General features: G+C 31.9%; 2 protein-coding genes across 2 annotated transcripts in view; one reads left to right on the top strand and one right to left on the bottom strand.

Annotated features, from left to right (window-relative positions):
• Positions 1-102: 102 nt before the first annotated feature.
• On the top strand, positions 103-14,860 carry LOC134695703 (WW domain-binding protein 4-like). The gene is made up of 9 exons (XM_063557071.1): positions 103-214; positions 1,317-1,389; positions 2,853-2,915; positions 5,407-5,478; positions 6,409-6,493; positions 9,624-9,806; positions 12,440-12,543; positions 13,024-13,124; positions 13,600-14,860. Coding segments are annotated over exons 1-9 (1,068 nt in total). The 5' UTR covers positions 103-212; the 3' UTR covers positions 13,985-14,860.
• Positions 14,861-22,115: 7,255 nt separating this feature from the next.
• LOC134695813 (P protein-like) overlaps positions 22,116-24,376 on the bottom strand; it is a 31,464-nt gene continuing 29,203 nt past the window's right edge. The window contains exons 19-20 of the mRNA XM_063557231.1: positions 24,240-24,333; positions 22,116-23,046 (exon numbers count right to left, since the gene is read on the bottom strand). Of these exons, the coding sequence (XP_063413301.1) occupies positions 22,938-23,046; positions 24,240-24,333 (203 nt within the window). The 3' untranslated portion in view covers positions 22,116-22,937. The remainder of the gene's footprint in view (positions 23,047-24,239; positions 24,334-24,376) is intronic.

Raw genomic sequence — 24,376 nt, 5'->3', positions numbered from 1 at the left:
ATTCATAAAATTGAGAATGTTAGAGTTTTGACCAATCAGAGAACCTCATACAACCGATCCATAAAAGGTTATCACCGCTAAATAATGTTGCTATCACGCTTGCGTAAAAAGGTAAACTTCCGGAAACAACAGACATGTGCCATTGACCTAATTTTTGAAGGGCTGTTAAAACGTAGAAATTATAGCCTCAGTAAACTAAAACCCAACAAAAAATGTAATCAAATGTTATGCTTACCTTATGTGAGATCTATTTAAAATTATATGGATATAGAAACAGAAAGAAAGTGTATTTAAGGGAATTTCTTTGAGAGGATACAAGTCAATTCGGCACCTGATCAATTCGCCACCATTTGAACTTTTGAAGTCATATCGGTATTTTGTTATTCAACTGTCAACTTTATTTAAGAAATACTTGACTGGGTCTTTAATATTTCGTTACAAAACGGTACAAATATTTAACACTGATTGAGGGGGGTAAAGGGTTATTTTCGTGCAACTTGATCGTCGTATTTTATTTCATGTTCAACATGATTTTACTTTATAATTTGACATTCAGTCGTGCAAGACAGACGCCTCGTTCAACGTGTTCTGCTTATTTAATTTTATGTGCATCATTTTCAAAGATTTAATTTTAGTGTGCTCGGTTTTTTCAAATAAAATTCAAACACTTGGCAGGAATTGTCAAGAAATACTTTTTTTAAAGCCGTAAACCAATTATATCATATATGTGTATACAAAATCGGGAATATCAAGTAAAAAAAAAGAGTTAATATATACAAGAAGACAGTCCAAAAAAGGTTCACATAAAAGAATTTATTTTTCGTGCAACGTTCATTTCCGAAATTATATTATGTTCAACGTGAAATTATGTCTTATTTCACATTTTTTCGTGCAAGCACCCCCTCTTTACCACCCTCCTGATTGATAGCCTTGGGTTAATTATTGGCTTAAAGGGATAACCTGTGTTAAAATCATGATATATTTTATGTGCAATAAAAATAAAATACATCTTTTACTTAATAATACATCTTCTATTTGCTAATAAGGTTGCAATATGTTGCTATATCAAGAAGACATTAAAAATAGTTTATAAATGTTAATTGTCATGTTGTTATTGTGTAAATGTTGAGAATGTCCTCAACAATAGCCGGTATTTAAGCCAGCTTGCTTAGATATTTTTCCTGATCATGTCAGAATCAAAAACAAGAATGTCTTTATACTGTATTTATCCATTATTTATCAGTGATAATCCTCTGATTCTAAATCAACTATTTTTAGAAAAATGTTTTTTTATACATAAATTTTTAATTTTTCAGGGCAACATACTGGAAGTCACAACCAAAGAAATACTGCAAATTTTGTAACTGTTGGATAACAGATAATAAACCTGTGAGTATTGCATGCAATATATCTTTGCACAGTTTCCCTGAATTAGCATGATCTTTAATAGTAAATTTACTGAACATGCTGGACTTCTACATATAAATTATAATAAAAATGAAAAAAGGGACATAATTGCCTAGGAAACAACACTCAGTAGGACCAAAATGACATATAAGTTAACAAATTCTGGTTGCTGTACAGCCTCCAACAATAGACCACTTTCAAGTTCATCTGTCACCGGAAAAAACTCATCAATTATATGCACCTTTATGACATCATTTACCAGATAGAGGGGGTCGCCTGTATCTCTGCACTATTTACGTTCATCAAGCGTCTTAGTGATCGTCATTGTGTAGGATAAACTTGAAATAATGGTTGTTTTAGGTACTTAATGACAATTCCTTAATGACAGCAGTGCTGGTTGTCAATTTGAGAATTCAATTTGCCGAATAATATGTACAATATAATTTTCCAACCACTCGCTCAACATTGGAATGGAAGTGACGACGCCCCTAAACAAATGACGGTGATAAAGGCGAGTATAATTGATGAGTTTTTTCCAGTGACAGATGAATTCAAAAGTGGTCTATTATCAAAACATATACAGCATAGGATAAGATATAAAAATGACAATATTTTTTTTTGGGGGGAAGGGGGTAAACATGTTTAAAAACCTTAAAAAAAGCCACAAGTTACAAATCAGACAGTACTATTCACAGTTACTAAAAGCTACATCCAGTTCAAAGCCAACAAGAAACTTATAAATAATCATGTGTTAAAAACTTTAAAATCCATCAGTACACCTCAAATGGATTTCGTGTTCAAGGATAGATTAAACTACTAAATTTAATTGGCCATGATTATGACTAAAGATCTATTTAATTAATATTCCTAACCTATCTCATTATGTTTCTGGTCTGTGCTTATAAGTTTTAGTTTATCATATAACTACAGGGTTCTCACTGAGGCGAGTCCATGAGTCCTGGACTCATCAAAATCTGTCTGGACTCACCATTTTCAAAACTGGTGAGTCCACAGATGCATCAACATTGAAATATTTTGTATAAACTTAACACAGGTAGACACAAATATCATCATTTTATAGCAAAAGTTTAAAAGTTACCTGAATTTCATGTCATTTCCTTGCTCTGTTAGGAAATGGAAATTAAAATTTTACATTATATTGCAATAAAATATTTTCTTCTTGCTTTTGGACTCATCATGGCTAAAAATGATGAGTCCCTAGTTAAACTATATGAGGTACATCTAGTGTACAATTGAACCATGTTCATGATGTTCATGCCAATTTGAAACTTAGCACACAAGTTTGTTGCAATAAAATGAAAGACTTGTGTACAAATTAGCAGTCACTTTTTTTCAATATGCTATATTCATGTTAGATGTAACAATTTGTGTACTATGGAATCATTTTTCTTTGCTTTATAATTATTTTGGATGTTTTCTTTCAGAGTGTTGATTTTCATGAAAGAGGCAAAAATCATCAGGAAAATGTCAAAAGAAAGATTAATGAGGTTTGTCAATACAAGAAACATCCCAAATCTTTTTTTATGTAACATGTTTATATCAGAGGTGTTTACTTGTTCTGATTGTCCGTCAGTCAGGGGTACTACTTGTACAAGTGTATTTTATTTACTTGAAGAAGTAAAAAAAAATATACACATATAAGTAAATTTGTAGGATACTTATACAAGTGAATTTTATTTACTTGTATAGGTAAAAAAAAAAATGGCTAAATTATGTCCCTTTGGCATTCAGAATTTTTTACTTGTATAGGTAAAAAAATCATCCTTTCTTCTTTTCTTGAATTCTGAAGATTTCTTGGCTCTAATAGAATTTTAAATTGTGTACCCTTTGCAGATGTCTTTACTAATCATTTAAGTGTAATTTCATGGACAATGAAAGTCCCATTTGTCTGTTATCTTCTTAACACTGCTCATTTATAAGCCCCAAAGGAGCAATTTTTGACTGCCTTGCGCAAATATACAAGATCTTTGCTCAATCAGTTTCTTTGATGAATTAATGAGATGAAACATTAAACTTTAATGAAAAAATTTGAGCAAACCTGGGAAAAATCTTTAAAGACATGATTTTACATCTCAAAACTTGAGGATTTTTGTGGGATTGTAAGAAAAATTTACTTATACAAGTAAATTTTTCAGAAAATTAAGGGGAGATTATTCAAACATTATTTATTTACTTATATGTGTATATTTTTTTTCACTTCTTCAAGTAAATAAAATACACTTGTACAAGTAGTACCCCTGACTGTCCGTATTTACATGGATTTTTTAATAAAATTACTCAATACAATTGTATGGATTTTCTAACAATCTAGAAAAAAATCATAGCTGTTTCTTTTTACGGCAATCATTGTCTAATGGACGCTTTTTTTCTGGGAATAAATCTCTTTAAAGCACAAAATGATAGCGATCAAGTATAATTCACGGACGGCATGAATCAGGATGCCAGGGTTTGGAATTATGAAAACTTCCCACAGTAGTGCACATTGTGAAAAGTTTTTTCTTGCATTAGAAAAAACAAACTGAACAAAGATCCTGCGAACTCTGAATTGTGAATTAAATACGATGTACATAGTACCTTGTTGAAGACTTAAACTATTGACAAATTTGTATGTGAAAGTAACTTAAAATATTTATAGTCATTCAATTGCAATTAAATTTCTAGTCATAAGTATTGAAATCTAGTCCCTATTGAGTTTATTATTTTGAGGTTTTGTGTTTTTAATGTGTTGTACAAGATTAGATAATTAATGAAATTTTAAACGTACATATCTTGTTTCTTTATAAGTCATGTAAGTACACATGCAGTGAATACCAGATTTGAATTTATTGACTTATTCCAAACTTAAGCTCAATTTTTTGTCAAATCATGCAAATTTTAGGTCATAATCTTTGTTGCAAAAGTATCTGAATAAGACTGCAGATACTGTCAGAATGCAGAAAATTGCATCTAATTTTTCAAAATTTTCTTGGGGGGCATGCCCCAAAACCCCAATTGATGTTTTGTGCAGCTTCACGGCACTCATCAAGTGTATAACTTGACAACATTGCAAAACTACCGACAATTCTACAGATAGGCATCATGGTGGGTAAACAGGTCTGTTATTAATTTATACACCCTCATCTTTTTGCCTGTAATGTAAAACAATGCACAAGGTTAACTTATCATGCTTATTGCACAAAATGGCCTAAAATATCAATTTTGTCATAAAACATCAAAACTTTTAAAATTTCGAGGCCCCTTCTTACCTGCCAACTGTCACTATTTGCATGGGGATTTCCCCCATGGAGGCTCCCAAATGGAAATTTTGAAAGAGGAAATTTGTCCATAATTTTAAACAAAACAATTAATTTTACAATGGCTATAGGCTTGTAAATGTATGAAGAAGCCAAAAAACAATATTAAAATGTATTTGAAGATCCCTTTGAAGGTTTTGTTGGACTACAAGATCCGTCTTGCACATAAAACCCCCATGGGCATTTTGAAAAGTTGGCAGGTATGCCTCTTGTTTGTAAATTCTCTCTGGTTCTTATTTGTCATAACAGGTTAATAAAACCTAGAAACTTATAAACCTGAGTGTCATCATGATTTTTAACTACTAAACCTTAAATTATTGGCTGTTCAAATTTCTACAAAGATAAGTAAGGTGCAAGTCTTGTGCTGTTTCAGATGTTTTTTTGAGGTATAATCTGCATTGTTGGGTTTAGCATTTCCCATGTAAAGAATTACTTTAAGTCTCTGGTAACTTTTCCAATCCTGTTTATATTTATTAATATATTTTCAGAAATTTTTCAGAGGAATACTTTATTTATACCCATCTGTTTAAAAAACCAATGAAACTCAAAAGTGGGTCTGACAAAATATATATCTCAAATTAAGGTAAAGATGTCTGTAAAGCAACACGAACAGTCAATCTTTAGAGATATCTTCCATTGAATGGCTGATGAATTTTGGATAATCGGATCTACATTTTGGTTTCAGGTTAAAAAGAAAAGTACTGAACAAGCTAAAGAGAGGGAAGAATTGGAAGATGACATGAAAAAGATGGAAAAGGTAATAAATTTATTACAGAACTGATATAGAGTAGTTGTTCTAGTTTCTGACACAAGAATTGAGCTTTCATATACATAAAACAAAAAAGCTGTTTGAATTTAACAATAAAAAAAAATACTGTGTCCATCTCAAAAAGGGAAACCATTTGCTGTTGTTGTTTCCTTTTAATTGTCTTAGGTTGAGGACATTAGAGTCTCATTCAAAAGTTGTCTACACTTGGTGTGATTAAGAGCTTTACTCTTATGAATAGAAATAGAAATAAGAAGATGAGGTATGAGTGCAAATGAGACAACTCTCTATACAAGTCACAATGTGTAAAAAGTAAACAATTATAGGCAAAGTACAGCCTTCAACACTGAGTCTTGGCTCACATCAAACAGCAAGCTATAAAGGGCCCCAAAATCACTTGTGTAAAACAATTAAAACAGGAAAATCTACTGTCTAATCTATACATGTATATAAAAAAATGAAAAACACATAGGAACCACATTAAAAAACGTCAACCTTTGAACAACAGGCTCCCAAGATAAGGTTTACATCAGGTGGCTTTTCAATAGGCTTCAATAGTTCTATGACAAATTATTTGATCTTATTCTTTTGGTTTATCTTTTCATGCCTTAATTATTTAATAGGAAAAAATTAAAATAACAAAAAAGACTGAACTCTTAGTTTTCTGTTTTTGTAAATTGAGAAAAAACAATACAGAGGAAAAAGTAAAATCACAAAAATATTGAAATCCGAAGAAAATTCTCAACTAAAAGTCTCTACGCAAATGGTAAAAGCAAATGCTAAAACACATCAAATGAACGGATAACAACTGTCATGTTCCTGACTTGGTACAGGCATTTTCTTATGTAGAAAATGGTGGATTTATTTTTCTTGAATGATAAGGCAGCTATGATAATTTGATGTTTGATAATTTAATTACAGGCAGCCATGGAAGCGTTCAAGAAAGATTTGAAGGATAATCCTGAACTTGCTGCAAAATATGGTGTAAAAATTAGAACTGATGCTGGTAAAATCTCATTTGTATAAGGTAACTGTGGGTGAAATGATATCGGTGGTAAAATCTCATTTGTATAAGGTAACTGTGGGTGAAATGATATCAGTGGTAAAATCTCATTTGTATAAGGTAACTGTGGGTGAAATGATATCGGTGGTAAAATCTCATTTGTATAAGGTAACTGTGGGTGAAATGATATCGGTTGTAAAATCTCATTTATATAAGGTAACTGTGGTCGAAATGATATCGGTGGTAAAATCTCATTTGTATAAGCAGGGGTGTGGAAATGCTATGCCCGACTCGCCCGACTCGTACATTTGAACAACCGGACAAGTGATTATTTTTGTATTGGTTGCCCGTGGACAGGTAAAAAAATATACAAGACAAAGTTCAAATCCAACAAAAACATAAAATTAATTTCAAAACGTATAAAGTTGTTTAATTTATGTAAAAGAAACCAATGTTCAGCAAGTAAAAACATCAATGTTCATGACTATAAATATTACATGATACCGGAAATAGATCGATTACCAAAATAAATATGCGAACCCGAGTCGCGTAACATTGCATTGGTTTTGTCCATTGACCCGGGATCGTCGATTAGATTTTATCCATCATTTATCGGAAGTGTCATTTCTTTAAATTTTGTATCGAGATTCAGATTGATTAATCCTTAATAAAAATGTGGGCAAGCAAGACAAAAAGAGTTATGAGTCGAGTAGAAAACCTTAAATGCAAATGGAGGACACAGAGTATTTAAAAAAAAAAACGGAGGCGAGAATTTCAAACATCATGGATATCAGATTGCCCCTTGCTATCTATGGAAATTCAGAGAATAAATTAAGTTTTTGTCTCATTTATAGATGAAGTCTTATTTATAAATGAAAGGTCAACATTATCTGTTGTCAAAGTGGAAAATAAAAGAGACGCTTTAATTGCCCATCAAGACAATAATAAATAATAAAAAAAAAAACAAGTGTGTCAGTTGAGAGAAACAACACAAAATCAATAGTTTATCTATAATTTAGTTTACATTTCTTCAATCACTGTCCTCAAATTTAGTATATGTACTGGCTACAATTATTATTCAAAAACTGCTGCAAAATTGTCCTTTAACATGTTTACATGTCATTTCATTGGTTGGTTTGCTGTTAGGTTTCTGTCCCATTGATGTCAACCCATTTCCTACTTTCCTTATTTTTGACACATATAAACCAATAGATTTCATTTGTTTGTGATGCACAACAGTGTTAAGTAAGAATCAAATATTGGCTAACAAGAAATACTTCAATATTTATTGGGATCATCAGGGCAAGTAAATTTTTTTCCGGACAAGTAAAATTTTAGGTTTCACTTGCCCGGGGACAAGTGCTCACAACAAATATTTCCACACCCCAGCTGGTATAAGGTAACTGTGGGTGAAATTATATCGGTTGTAAAATATTATTTGTATAAGGTAACTGTGGGTGAAATGATATCGGTGGTAAAATCTCATTTGTATAAGGTAACTGTGGTTGAAATGATATCGGTTGTAAAATATTATTTGTATAAGGTAACTGTGGGTGAAATGATATCAGTGGTAAAATCTCATTTGTATAAGGTAGCTGTGGGTGAAATGATATCGGTGGTAAAATCTCATTTGTATAAGGTAACTGTAGGTGAAATGATATCGGTGGTAAAATCTCATTTGTATAAGGTAACTGTGGGTGAAATGATATTGGTGGTAAAATCTCATTTGTATAAGGTAACTGTGGGTGAAATGATATCGGTGGTAAAATCTCATTTGTATAAGGTAACTGTAGGTGAAATGATATTGGTGGTAAAATCTCATTTGTTTAAGGTAACTGTGGGTGAAATGATATCGGTGGTAAAATCTTATTTGTATAAGGTAACTGTGGGTGAAATGATATCAGTGGTAAAATCTCATTTGTATAAGGTAACTGTGGGTGAAATGATATCGGTGGTAAAATCTCATTTGTATAAGGTAACTCTGGGTGAAATGATATTGGTGGTAAAATCTCATTTGTATAAGGTAACTGTGGGTGAAATGATATTGGTGGTAAAATCTCATTTGTATAAGGTAACTCATGACTGTGGGTGAAATGATATCGGTGGTAAAATCTCATTTGTATGAGGTAACTGTGGGTGAAATGATATCAGTGGTAAAATCTCATTTGTATAAGGTAACTGTGGGTGAAATGATATCGGTGGTAAACTATCAGGCTTTTTGTAACCAATCAGATGCAACATTGGTAAAAATCAAAATCCGAAATATCATCCAATCACACATTTTTTGCACAAATTATTTTGTTTTTATGGCCCATGGTTGGTGCTATATAGTTTTACCCTTGTCTGTCATTCTGCAACAAACCATTATACTGAGTTTTTTTCTAAACGCCTTCAGATATTGGGCTGATTTTTAATATGTGAGTTAACCTTGATGAGTTACAGATCAAGTGTAAGTTTTGTTCCACTCCGCTAATTTTTGCCGAAATTACAGGCTTTGGACTTTAATAGATTGTTGAAAATCACAGTTATACAGACTTTTTTTCTAAACTCTTTCAGATTTTGGGCTGAAATTCGGTATCTGAGTTAACCTTGATGAGTTTCAGATCAAGTTTAAGTTTTGTTCGCTCTTAATTTTCCCAAAATTAGGTGTTTATAACTTTGAAAATTATTGAAATTGCAGATTTTTCGACTTTTTGAGACGGGGCCATTCATGTCGCTTTGACACATCTAGTTATACCTTTGTTATTCTTGTATTTTTTTAATTTTAGTTTCTTGTGTACAATTTGGCCAGCTGAAGGACGCCTTTGGGTGCGGGAATTTCTGGCTACATTGAAGACCTGTTGGTGACCTTCTGCTGTTGTTTTTTCTATGGTCGGGTTGTTGTCTCTTTGACACATTTCCTATTTCCATTCTCAATTTTATTTTAAGAATGTAAATTCTGATCAAAATATTTATGTCTTTAATACTGTTGATTTTGTTTTAGTTTTGGTAGTAGTAATAATCTAATTTAAGTTCAATACAGATAGCTTATTTGAACTTTGCCTGTTTTCTGCACTTTTATCAGGATGTTGTCTCTTAAACACATTCCCTATTTTTATTCACAATATATTAGTTAATTTACATTTTTTAACAGAAAAGCTAGCTGACAAAGAAGCAAAACGTAAAGAGAGAGAGGCAAAATTGAAAAAGCAGGAAGAAGAAAGAGAGGCAGTATTAAAAGCAGAGGAGGAATTGATGACAAAACTAGCCACATGCAAATGGTTTGAAGCTAAATCACCTGAAGGTTACTCATATTACTGGAATGTAGAAACTAATGGTAAAATAAACATTTTACTTATTTTTTATGACCCACCTACGATAGTAGAGGGGCATTATGTTTTCTGGTCTGGGCCTCTGTTTGTCCGTCTGTGCGTCCAAGCGTCCGTTCGCTCCAGGTTAAAGTTTTTGGTCAAGGTAGTTTTTGAAGAAGTTGAAAGTCCAATCAACTTGAAACTTAGTACACATCTTCCCCATATATGATCTTTCTAATTTTAATGCCAAAATATAGTTTTGACCCCAATTTCATGGTCTACTGAACATAGGAAATGATAGTGTGAAGTTCAGGTTAAAGTTTTTGGTCAAGGTAGTGTTTGATGAAGTTAAAGTTACATCAACTTGAAACTTAGTACACATGTTCCCTATGATATGATTTTCTAATTTTAATTCCAAATTAAAGTTTTGACCCTAATTTCATGGACTACTGAAAATAGAAAATGATAGTGCAAGTGGGGCATCCGTGTACTATGGACACATTCTTGTTTAAACCAGGAACAGAATGTCCATCAGAATTTTTTTATCCCTCGGTATCCAGAGGCTGCATTAAGTTTAACTCTTGTTTGTCTGTACACTCTCAAATTGATTTTCTTTCTCTAAGTTAATTTTGCCTCAACTGAATATTATGAAACTTATTTACAATGCACACTACTACAAAACATAGAATAAATATAGAATTGGAATCACATATACTGTTCTAGAGAAAGACCCCTTTACAAATGGAAAAATGCTGATTTTTTTTCATAATTGTTTTATAACTTTAGTTTGCCTTAACCATTTGTTATGGAACTTATACACAATGTTTATTACCACAAAACTAAAATCAATTAATTATTTTGGTAGTGTCACTTTTTGCCATCTTCAGTTATGTCCCTTTATAAATTTATATGATATGCAAGGGCATCATTTGTGTCCCATGGACACATTCCCCATTTATTTATGATACTGTGAAAGTACTTTTATTCGTGGGGTACCAATTTTCGTGGTTTTCGTGGGTGACTTGATCCACGAATTTAAGTGTCCAACGAAATAAAACAACAATTGTCCAAATCAAGACATGGAAAGATCCTGATCCGTAGGTTTTACTACTGATATGATCTAGATAATATATTGAATGACGCCAAATCTGAGAATACTTTAAAAGCAGTCACAGAACTACAACTACATACGGGATTATACCCATTTAATCTTTAATTACCTAAACTGTACAACTTTTTATCTTTTAATTATCATAAAAACATTTTTGATCGATGAAAGTCAGATTTCCGGTTTTGTTATGCTAGTATGATAAAGTGTTCATTTTATATCATCATAGTTCTCGTACATATATGGGAAATAATAATTTCATGCTTAGGCTTGATTTTGATAAGAATTATTTGACATTTCAAGATACGTTTATAACATTTGTTATGTTACTGTTCTCTTTAGGTGACATGTTTATGGCCTAATTAACACCTTTGATGGTCTTTAATCTGTTGATCACTTTATAATGAGCTAATTACTGTTATCACTACGATTTACAGGAGTCAATGTTTACTTTGCAATTTCCTTCAATCCAGACATTTTGTAACCTTCGTTTCTAATGGCTTTAAATTTTAAATGTCTTTTTTTTTTAGAAATTTAGAAATCCACGAATTTAAAAACCCACGAACATGTTAATATTGCTCAAACCACGAAAATTGATACCCACGAATTAAAGTACTTTCACAGTATGTTATATTTAAGGATTCTACAATATGCTATACTAATTATTATGCCCCACCTACGATAGTAAAGGGGCATTATGTTTTCTGGTCTGTGGCTCCATTCGTTCGTCCGTCTGTGCGTCCGTTCAGGTTAAAGTTTTTGGTCAAGGTTGTTTTTGCTGAAGCTGAGGTTCAATCAACTTGAAACTTAGTACACTTGTTGCTTTTGATATGATCTTTCTAATTTTAAAGCCAAATTAGACTTTTGACTTTTCAATTTCACTGTCCACTGAACATAGAAAATGAAAGTGGGAGTTTCAGGTTAAAGTTTTTGGTCGAGGTAGTTTTTGATGAAATTGAAGTCCAATCAACTTGAAACTTAGTACATATGTTCCCTATAGTATAATCTTTCTAATTGTAATGCCAAATTAGATTATTACCCAATTTCACGGTCCATGGAACATGCAAAAGGATAGTGCGAGTGTGGCATCCGTGTACTTTGGACACATTCTTGTTTTTAAAAATAAGTTGTCTCTCTTTTACATTAGATATGAAAATAAAACTTCAGTTTGCTGTTTCTGGCGATAAAGTGTTAAATTTTATGATTAGTTTCACAGACTAAAGAAGTCTAAGTTTTCATTTACTGTAAACCATCTAATCTTTGAGTGCAATTTTTTCCCTGACTTTTGCAAGAACAAAATAAAACGAATATTAATTGCCCCATATATACGTAAAACTGGAATCTTTGCTATTTATCTGCATCAAAAATATTTGATAATTACAAAATTGATTGAAGTGGACTAGAAAGGGCTAAAGACAATATAAAGTTGATTGATATAACAGGTTGTGTTATTTTATTCATTTTTTTAAAGATTGTTCATAGAATGGGTAATGAAATAATAGAAATATTGTTTAATTTATTTTAAAAAGAAGAGCCTAAACTGTATTTCAGAAACAATTTGGGTAGCACCGGAGGAATTTGTCAGTTTAGCAGAAGTAAGAGCCCAGGAAGAGAAAGCAAAAGAAGAAGCAGAAAAACAAAAAGCTTTTGAAGAGGTTTGTATTTGCCACCTTTGAAGGAAATTAAATATACTTTAATGATTTCAACTTACACTGTAAATTTGTCACTCTAAATTATAAATGTTTAATCAAATAAAACTAAAGTAGCAATGTTAAGATAAGAAATCCATAAGCTATTGGAAACAAATATATATGGAGATGTGGTATGATTGCCAATGAGACAGCTACCCATCAGAGTTTTTAAAAAGCAGTTGATGTAAATAATTATAGGCCACCACACAGCTCTCATCGATGAGAAAAATCAATATCGTATTGTCAGCTAAAATAGGTTAATATGAAAAATGTCAACCAATATATACTAGAAAACTAATGGCCTAATTATTACAAACCAATTCCAGATAAAACAAATATGACCAACATGAACCAACATCAAGTTCAATTTTCAGCAATGACATGCCTTGAAATTATTTTTTTTAAATGATTGAAAAAATATATTTTGAAAATTTGTGATTTCAGCAAAATCTAGAAGAAGATGAAAGTGAGCCTGGAGTTTCAGTGGGACCAATGCCTAGAGTACCCCAGTCAGCTTATGGTAGATGGCAAACAATTGCTCACCAGTAAGTGTACACTTTATTAGCTTCAACCTTTTCTGTTTATGAAGAGAACAATGTGTATAAAATACATACAGTGTAGGAATATTTTAATTAAAATGATATAATTTGGATTTTAAATTAAAAGATGGACAAACTTTATTTAAGTTTTAATACTACAAAGATCTATATATAAATAAGAAGATGTGGTATGAGTGACAAATCACCATCCAAGTCACAATATATAAAAAGTTAACAATTAAAAGTTTATTGTATGACCTTTAACACAGAGCCTTGGCTCACACTGAACAGCAAGCTATAAAGAGCCCCAAATAGTCTTTTGACATTGTTTTACTTAAGGTAACCCATTTCATAAAAAAAAGTATGAAGATACTAAGAAGCAACCAAGGATAATTCACCAAAATTGATACACACAAAATAAATGAATCCACAGTAGTACTTTTCAAAGTCATTTTAGCATTTAACTATATATTTTTTCCAGGGAAGAAGAGGAAGAGTCTGCGTCAGAATTCTATGGACTTCCAACAGAAGCTCCTCCCCCACCAATACCAACAGAAGCCCCGCCCCCACCACTACCGACAGAACCAGAGATTATTCCACTACCTCCGTCAGAACCTCTGCCAATAGAACACATACCATTACCACCTCCACCAGAGGAAATACAACCTCCACCAGAGGAGATACAACTCCCTCCACCAGAGGAGGTAAAACTTCCTCCACCTCAGGAGGAAAAGAAAACACAGGAAAAACGATCTAAATTTAAGGAGAAAACTGTGACATCTCTTGGTAAAGACACTAATGTGACATTTAAGAAAAGAAAATTAACCTCTGGAGCAAGAAATGTACGACGGAGGGATGATGATTGATTGTATTTGAAATCTATTAGGATATTTAATATGACTGAGCTACCCATTATCAGGAACATTTCTTGATATAAGGAATTATTATTTGAAATATCAAAACAAAAGTTGAATAGTATAGCACCATCTTATCATTGTGATGCAGAGAAGGCAAATTAAAATTGCCACTTGGGGAGGTGTGAAACATGTTGTACAGGTTAAAATGTCTGCAGGTTTCTATAATTACTTCTATGCATGGTTATTATTAATTGCTATATTTGGGTACCATAAATGTAACCAGTGGCGGATCCAGAACTTTTCATAAGGGGGTCCACTGACTGCCTGCTCCAGTCATGCTTTAGTGATTCCCTATATAATCAACAATTTTTTCCCACGAAAAGGGGGGGGCAGGGCCCCCTGGATCGGCCAATGGTAACATATATTGTAAACATTGTTTTGGAATATTTATTATGGCACTGTGTTTGCTGATTTTAAAAGTGTGTAATCAAAACCATACATTTTAATACACAATGATATGATATTAATTAAATCTGTATTAATCTGAGTTATCAAGGCTAATTGAATGACAAGACCTTGAGAGAGTTCCACATTTCATATTGGGTAATTTGATATATAGGGAAGTTAATAGGGTGTTATCAGGTAACTACCACAACTTTCGAAGTTACACATTAATAAAGGGAATTAGATAGTTTTTCAATAAATAAGAAAACAAGTATACCTAAAGAACTCAACAGTACTCTTTCAGTACAATAGAACTGTTCAGATAAAGGAATTGTTTGTCTCATATTTGATGTTGATATTGGAGATTTGTATAAAAGTATGAATGTGATATGTCATAATATATTTTGTCATTTGATAAATTAAATGCTACTGTAAAACATACTTGTTGTGTTGTTTGTTTTATAGCAGAGTACAGAAACATCTGACAATCAAAAGATAGTATCGAAAGGAATATTTTTATTGTCTTTTTCCTCATTTTTGTTAAGTGTATGATTAACAGCATAAGTAGCGAGACACTGGGTTCCGCGGAACCCTTACTAATTTTTTTGGTAAGCAAATGAAAGTCTGATATATTATGGTGGGTTTTTTTTCCTACAGAATTTGCTTCATTTTGACTTGGAATTTTTCCATATTTATCGTTTACTGCAAAAATGATGTACAGAATTTTGTCAATGAATCAGACATTTACATTGGAGTTGAGTGTTGTTGTAAAATGATTTCTTTGAGATGTTAATGTGGTTAAAAATCTTTTTCGGGTAGGGATGGCTACATTTCATTCATTCAATGTAAAACAAAAATTATGGGTTTAAAACATCAATTGAAACATTTTTATGACAACACATTTCTACACTAAAGTGTTAATATTATATAATCCTATATATTTATAAATTATATTGGCACAACCTTGAAAGGCTTGGAGAAATTGTACTATTTTTATACGACCGCAAAATTTGAAAAAAATGTTGTCGTATATTGCTATCACGTTGGCGTCGTCGTTGTCGTCCGAATACTTTTAGTTTTCGCACTCTAACTTTAGTAAAAGTGAATAGAAATCTATGAAATTTTAACACAAGGTTTATGACCACAAAAAGAAGGTTGGTATTGATTTTGGGAGTTTTGGTCCCAACATTTTAGGAATTAGGGGCCAAAAAGGGCCCAAATAAGCATTTTCTTGGTTTTAGCACTATAACTTTAGTTTAAGTTAATAGAAATCTATGAAATTTTGACACAAGGTTTATGACCACAAAAGAAAGGTTGGGATTGATTTTGGGAGTTTTTGTTTCAACAGTTTAGGAATAAGGGGCCAAAAAAAGGCCCAAATAAGCATTATTCTTGGTTTTCGCACAATAACTTTAGTTTAAGTAAATAGAAATCAATGAAATTTAAACACAATGTTTATGACCACAAAAGGAAGGTTGGTATTGATTTTGGGAGTTTAGGTCCCAACAGTTTAGGAATTAGGGGCCAAAAAGGGACCCAAATAAGCATTTTTCTTGGTTTTCGCACCATAACGTTAGTATAAGTAAATAGAAATCTATGAAATTTAAACACAAGGTTTATGACCATAAAAGGAAGGTTGGTATTGATTTAGGGAGTTTTGGTCCCAACAGAATAAGGGGCCCAAAGGGTCCAAAATTAAAGTTTGTTTGATTTCATCAAAATTGAATAATTGGGGTTTTTTGATATGCCGAATCTAACTGTGTATGTAGATTCTTAACTTTTGGTCCTGTTTTCAAATTGGTCTACATTAAAGTCCAAAGGGTCCAAAATTAAACTTAGTTTGATTTTAACAAAAATTGAAATCTTGGGGTTCTTTGATATGCTGAATCCAAACATGTACTTAGATTTTTATACGACCGCAAATTTTGAAAAATTTTTTGTCGTATATTGCTATCACGTTGGCGTCGTCGTCGTCGTCGTTGTTGCGTCGGCGTCCGAATACTTTTAGTTTTCGCACTCTAACTTTAGTAAAAGTGAATAGAAATCTATGAAATTTTAACACAAGGTTTATGACCACAAAAGGAAGGTTGGTATTGATTTTGGGAGTTTTGGTCCCAACATTTTAGGAATAAGGGGCCAAAAAGGGCCCAAATAAGCATTTCTTGGTTTTCGCGCTATAACTTTAGTTTAAGTTAATAGAAATCTATGAAATTTTGACACAAGCTTTATGACCACAAAAGAAAGGTTGGGATTGATTTTGGGAGTATTGGTTTCAACAGTTTAGGAATTAGGGGCCAAAAAAGGGCCCAAATAAGCATTATTCTTGGTTTTCGCACCATAACTTTAGTATAAGTAAATAGAAATCTATGAAATTTAAACACAAGGTTTATGACCATAAAAAGAAGGTTGGTATTGATTTTGGGAGTTTTGGTCCTAACAGTTTAGGAAAAAGGGGCCCAAAGGGTCCAAAATTAAACTTTGTTTGATTTCATCAAGAATTGAATAATTGGGGTTCTTTGATATGCGGAATCTAACTGTGTATGTAGATTCTTAATTTTTGGTCCCATTTTCAAATTGGTCTACATTAAGGTCCAAAGGGTCCAAAATTAAACTTAGTTTGATTTTGTCAAAAAATTAATCGGTTGGGTTCTTTGATATGCTGAATCTAAAAATGTATTTAGATTCTTGATTATTGGCCCAGTTTTCAAGTTGGTCCAAATCGGGGTCCAAAATTAAACTTTGTTTGATTTCATTGAAAATTGAATAAATGGGGTTTTTTGATATGCCAAATCTAACTGTGTATGTAGATTCTTCATTTTTGGTCCTGTTTTCAAATTGGTCTACATTAAAGTCCAAAGGGTCCAAAATTAAACTTAGTTTGATTTTAACAAAAATTGAAATCTTGGGGTTATTTGATATGCTGAATCCAAACATGTACTTAGATTTTTGATTATTGGCCCAGTTTTCAAGTTGGTCCAAATCAGTATCTAAAATATTATATTAAGTACTGTGCAATAGCAAGTCTTTTCAATTGCACAGTATTGCACAATGGCAAGAAATATCTAATTGCACAATATTGTGAAATAGCAATATTTTTTTTTAATTAGAGTTATCTTTCTTTGTCCAGAATAGTAAGCAAGAAATATCTAATTGCACAATATTGTGAAATAGCAATATTTTTTTTTAATTGGAGTTATCTTTCTTTGTCCAGAATCAACTCAAATCTTTGTTATATACAATGTATATTCACTTTTTACTACCAACTGATAAATTAAAATAATCTTTACCATTCAGTGATAACAAGCAGTTTTTTTACATCTTAATATCTTATGATGTATTTAAATGAGTAGTTATTGTTGCAAACTCCATTAGAAACTTTAATTGAGATTAGTTTTGGAATAAGGGAAAGGGGGATGTGATTAAAAAAATTAGGTTCAATTTTTCTCATTTGAAATTTCATAAATAAAAAGAAAATTTCTTCAAACATTTTTTTGAGAGGATTAATATTCAACAGCATAGTGAATTGCTTTAAGAGAAAACAAAAAAAATAAGTTCATTAGAACACATTCATTCTGTGTCAGAAACCTATGCTGTGTCAACTATTTAATCACAATCCAAATTTAGAGCTGAATCCAGCTTGAATGTTGTGTCCATACTGGCCCCAACCGTTTAGGGTTCAACCTCTGCAGTCTTATAAAGCTACGCCCTGCGGAGCATCTGGTTGCAATTTCATTGGCCAAAGATTTACCCTTATAGCTGGTTGTAACATCTCTGTTAATCTTTTAATTAGAGTTATCACTTACATTGTTTAATTGATAAGACGTTTTTTTTTCATATTGAGGAAAACAATATACAGGGAAGTTCTATAAGGTTTATCAGGTAAATACAAAAATATTTAAAAACATGAATTGTCTAATAATAAGATATATTAAGTTACCCAATAATTAAAGAAATCAAGACTGTGTTTCAGTAATATAAGAAATAAGGATAACTGAAAGCCATAAAAGTGCTCTCTCATTACAGTAGACCTTTCAAGACTAATTAATTGTCTCATATTTGAGATGTGTATACAGTATAAACGTGATGTGTCAATATCTATTTTGCCTTTAAACGAACTAGATACTACTGTGATAAATATTTGTTGTGTGTGAGTTATAGCGGTCTAGATCTTCTAGTCTTCACAAGAATTTAAGTTGTGCTTAATAAAATTGGGAAAGGAAATGGGGAATGTGTCAAAGCGACAACAACCGCATCATAGAGCAGACAACAGCCGAAGGCCACCAATGGGTCTTCAATGTAATCCACGCACCTGGAGGCCTCCTTCAGCTGGCCCCTTAAAAATATGTATACTAGTTCAGTGATAATGGATGCATACTAAACTCCGAATTATAAGAAACTAAAATTAAAAATCATACAAGACTAACAAAGGCCAGAGACTCCGGACTTGGTACAGGCGCAAAATTGCATGTTTATGAGATCCCTATCCTCCCCTATACCTCTAGCCAATGTAGAAAAGTAAACGCATAACAATACGCACATTAAAATTCAGTTCAAGAGAAGTCCGAGTCTGATGTCAGTAGATTTAACAAAAGAAAATAAACAAAATGACAATAATACATAAATAACAACAGACTACTAGCAGTCAACTGACATGCCAGCTCCAGACCTCAATTAAACCGATTGAAAGACTATGTCTTCATCATATGAATATCAGGCACAATCCCTCCCGTTAGGGGTTTAGTATCATACTATCATAAAATATATGAGAAGAACATAACCCGTGACATGCCAACAACTGTTTTATTTTTGAATAAATGTTTTTAGTTCTAATGCAAAGACCCTATAAGTGAATCAATATTAAAGCCCAAATATGCAATTTTTAATGACATGACAACAGTATCGTAACTATATCTCTTCTTAATAAGTCTGTTTAAAGGTTTTGTAAGCTTTTGAGGTGAATACTGACATTCTTGTGCTTTGTAAAGAATATTACCATAAAAGATTGAATGTGAAAAACCTGAACGTATAAGATGTCTGCATGTTGAGTTATATTTACGAATTATTTCATTATACCGATGATAAAATTTAGTAAATGTTTTGACTAGTTTGTGATATCAAAAACTCTGGTGTAATAATTTTTCAGCATTACATTAATTTCTCTCGCTAAAATCTAATACTTTATTACATACACGAGTGAATCGTACAAGTTAAAATATATATACACCATATGATGCTGACAAGGGAACGTCACCATCTAACAATGGATAATTAACAATAGGAAATGAAAAATCATCTCTTTTATCATAAATTTTTGTATTAAGCTTTCCGTTAATGATATAGATATCAAGATTGAGGAAAGGGCAGTGGTCATTGTTAGTATTAGCTTTATTTAAAGTAAGTTCAACAGGATAAATTTCTTTAGTATACATACTGAACTCGTCATTATTGAGAGCCAATATATCATCCAAATATCTAAAAGTATTGTTAAATTTTTGTATCTTGGTCTTTAGTCATTCAGCCTATGCACGGTAAGCAAGTGTAAGTCTGATATATTTTAGTTGGTGTTCCAGAAGTTGCTTTATTTTTTAATATAAATTTAAACCATTCATACCACACGTTTATCAATGTTTTTGATTTCATACATTAGGATTCATACATGATCTTCTGCAATGGCCTATGTACATTTGTACAGAATTTTAATGAATTGAAAATAAAAGTTAAACAACTCTTGTATGATTGCAAAGTTGTGAATTGATAAGAAGCACAAACTAGAGACTCTAAAGAGCCTGTGTCGCGGACCTTGGTCTATGTGCATATTAAACAAAGGACACAGATGTTTTCATGACAAAATTGTGTTTTGGTGATGGTGATGTGTTTGTAGATCTTACTTTACTGAACATTCTTGCTGCTTACAATTATCTCGATCGATAATGAACTTGGCCCAGTAGTAACAGTGGAAAATGTTTTGTAAAAATTACAAAAATTTAAAAAAATTTATAAAAATTGTTCAAAATTGAATGTAAAGGGCAATGACTCCTTAAGGGTTCAATTGACCATTTTGGTCATGTTGACTTATTTGTAGGTCTTACTTTGCTGTACATTATTGCTGTTTACAGTTTATCTCCATCTATAATAATATTCAAGATAATAACCAAAAGCTGCAAAATTTTATTAAAACTACCAATTCAGGGGCAGCAACCCAACAACGGGTTGTCTGATTGGTCTGAAAATTTCAGGGCAGATATATCTTCACCTACTAAACAATTTTACCCCAGTCAGATTTGCTCTAAATGCTTTGGTTTCAGAGATATAAGCCAAAATCTACATTTTACCACTATGTTCTACTTTTAGCCATGGCGGCCATCTTGGTTGGTTGGCAGTAGCATACGACCAGCCATTATATTTTATGAAATGAAACAGTAATATGCAATCATTTTGTGTAGGATTTAAACAACTGACTATAGGACACTGAAGTGATCTAAACGATGTAATCGAAAAAGGGACCTCAAATGGAATATTAGACAAGCCCTCATTTAAACTCGTCATATATATCAGGATTGACACTTTGTCCAAAAAAGACTTATCGGTTACAATGGAATCAAATAAATTGAACAGACCAAATAGGACGACTTTGTGTAAAGGAGTTTGAAATCTTATAGTTTTAATTATATGGTCATTTTTATTAATTTCCTGTTACAAAACTTTGAATTTTTCGAAAAACTATTGATTTTCTTATCCTAGGAATAGACTACCTTAGCCGTATTTGGCTCAACGTTTTGGAATTTTGGGTTCTCAATGCTCTTCATTTTTATACTTGTTTGGCTTTATAACTTTTTTTATCTGAGCGTCACTGATGAGTCTTATATAGACGAAACGCGTGTCTGGCGTATTAAATTATAATCCTGGTACCTTTGATAACAATTTAAAGTTATCCATGACTGTCACAATAATTGCATGTTGTTAACCGTGTCAGTAGCAAAGGAATGACCACTGAGCCGATGATACACCGGAGTTGAACAGACCACCAGCAACTGTATCGACTCAGTGCTTAAAATGCAAATAACGTGTAATAGAGTTGATGCGGCCAAAACTTCTTTTCTCGGAAAGCCTTGAGCCAAAAACTTTAACAAAAATCTGCTCCTCTGAAACTACTGGGCTAAATTTAACCAAACTTGGCCACAAACATCATTGGAGTATCTAGTTTAAAAAATGTGTGACGTGACCCGGCCAACCAACCAAGATGGCCCCCATGGCTAAAAAAAGAAACATTAAAACCATAAAATGTGAAAGCCAATGATGTAAAATAGTTGGATTAAAAAGAATAGTAGAACCTTTTTTGTTGGTCGTGGACAAATAATGTCTGTCAAATTACCGCCTCATATTTTTACCTAGGAATTAGAAAAGACATTATCCTTTACTATCAGATATATGAGTACCACTGAATACTATTATATCAAAATTGAGAAACACCAAGTATAAACCACATGATGCTTTTATTCAAAACAGTAAAATGGAAACATAAGCAACAGCTTCTATGGTATATTCTCGGTTCGGTTTCTGAAAGATTCATAGAATCTGATTAAGAATAAAATAAAAGACATATATAAATATCACGTTTTTCTTGTTTAAAAGTGAATAGTTACTACTGTAGCAAGATACTGATATATAATAAAAATAATGAAAATATTAACTCCGAAACATCAAAATCAAAATTTCTAAATATTTATAGTAGTATCGTGTCAATATTAGCATGAATATCAACCGATAAATTAATGAAATTGAGACAGATGAACTTTGTTGTCATATGGATCCTTGAACGAATTACATTTTAATCTCAAAGTAATAATAACATAAGAAAACAAAAAAGTAACAAAAACAAAAACATAATAAATAGCACTATTTTATATCACATTGTCAAGTATATTGCAATACGAAAATACATTACTAGTAGTTATTATTTCCACTGTTATAGGTATATATATATAGACATAATTAATCAAGTCACATGCTACCTTTGTAAGTCATAGTTTTTTCTTCAAAGTTAAGAACAACATTCGTTAAGATGTTTAACAATGTTTTATTTATATTGAGTCTCACAATGATGCATGTGAAACTTTGGTAAAAAATAGTTAACCAATTTACGTAATCGCTCATTTGTTCATTATATGCAAATAAATCGAAGTAAAACTTCAAACGCAGTCATAGATTGACAAAGTGAGAGAAAAAAACCCATGACAAGTGAGCTATAAATAACTTTTGTATGGTTTTTATAAAGGCTTACGTATTATAAGCCATGACAATGTTTGGTAAATTCGAAAACTACATTAATTCAACGATTAAACTTGTAACTATTGTTCAAGCCACAGAAAACTTTTCACTCAAAATGCACAATAATCAGAGTAGTGATTCTAATACGAATTGTCCTATATATTAACATAGTTTTTGTGTGACAACAATGTTTTCAGCTATTAAATTGATATGTCGACATTCATTTTGATAATGTAAATAGAAAATACTGTTATTTTAATTGATCTTGAACACTTGGGTGCCATTCGATCGCTACATGGAAAAGGAGTAGATATCCCATTGCTACAATATTTGATACAACCATCATCGGAAATCCAACCCTGAAAAAAAGGCTTGTATGTAACATGTGTAATGAATTAAAGAGTCAAAGAAAAAAGTAAAATAACAAAAATCGCAAAACCCAATGTGTATTCCAAACGGAAAGTCCTTTATAAAATGAAAAAAAAGCTCAAATACATCAAACGAATGAAAAACAACTGTAACAGTCCTTACCTGATACATGCATTTCATGAAGTAGAAGATGGTTGATTAAAACCTTGTTTTAAAGTCAAGAAATACGACATGAATGGCTTCTTGCTCTCCTTTTTCTATCTTTCTTGAACACGTTTGTAGTTTGATGTGAATGTTTCTTAATGTCTTATAATAAACAGATACAATAACAAATATGGCTTATTCCAATTTAGTTAAAACATAACATTGAAAAAATAATGCATTTACTAAGCATTAACACACCACTTCAATTTATTACTTTCTTGAATAAATACGTTCGAAAGAATTGCAGATGTTTTACCGATAGAATTGAGAATGAAAATTGAGTATGTGTCAAAGACTCAACAACCCATACAAAGGGAAGAAAACAACCCATAGTCAACCAAAGGGTCTTCAACATAGCGAGACAATCTCGCACCCGGGGGGGGGGGGGGGTTCTTCTGGTCCTTTCACAAAACTGTTTTCCTTATGTTGTTATACTGCTGTGTAATTGACGTGTTTTTATTGGTTCATTTTGTAGAGTATCGACGTATTAGTGGTTCGAGAGCCTAAGTCATCTTTACTTAATCTTACTCCTTAATCTGATGCATTGTCAGAATTGGGCCATACATTAGGTTCTTTTGTTTTGATCTGCTCTTCAACATTTGTATATATTTTTTAAAATATTCCAATATATCTATGTCTCGAGTATCACTACAGAGATATTTTTGTCGAAATGCCCATCTGGCGCATTAAAATCGATATTTCACAGTGTATGCGATTTTCTCAGTTTATGTTATGTTGCCTTGATATGTCTATTCCTTATCGAATATCGAGATTTCAGTATCGGTAAACTACTGTTACTTTAATTTAGATACAGAAAGAATTATTTCGACTACTTTTTATTGATTCTATTCGAAAGTTCAGTAATATAGAATATATCTTGTGCAGATTTTCTATGTCATTACAAACGCAATCTTAGTTTTAATCTATCATGCCATCTGTGTTTTCGAAGGTTTATGAATATTATGAAATATATATTTACTTGAAAAATTCCCAGAAAGAGAATCCATATCCATGTTGGTCTGCTATTCCTGCACATACAACATTGGCAGAAGCTCCAATTAATGTACCATTTCCTATTAAAACAATAAACAACATATAAAGTTAAAACAACCTAAA

This window comes from Mytilus trossulus, chromosome 14 (assembly GCF_036588685.1).
Source record: "Mytilus trossulus isolate FHL-02 chromosome 14, PNRI_Mtr1.1.1.hap1, whole genome shotgun sequence".
In the NCBI taxonomy this organism is placed as follows: Eukaryota; Metazoa; Mollusca; class Bivalvia; order Mytilida; family Mytilidae; genus Mytilus; species Mytilus trossulus.
Note: the sequence above shows the minus strand (reverse complement) of the source record. Positions and strands in the feature narration are given on the sequence as shown.

Bases quoted from the DNA above. Each gene is read 5' to 3' on its own strand.
- LOC134695703 (XM_063557071.1), top strand. The intron at 5,479-6,408 runs GTAATAAATTTA...ATTTAATTACAG, and splicing joins ACATGAAAAAGATGGAAAAG to GCAGCCATGGAAGCGTTCAA. The intron at 12,544-13,023 runs GTTTGTATTTGC...TTGTGATTTCAG, and splicing joins AACAAAAAGCTTTTGAAGAG to CAAAATCTAGAAGAAGATGA.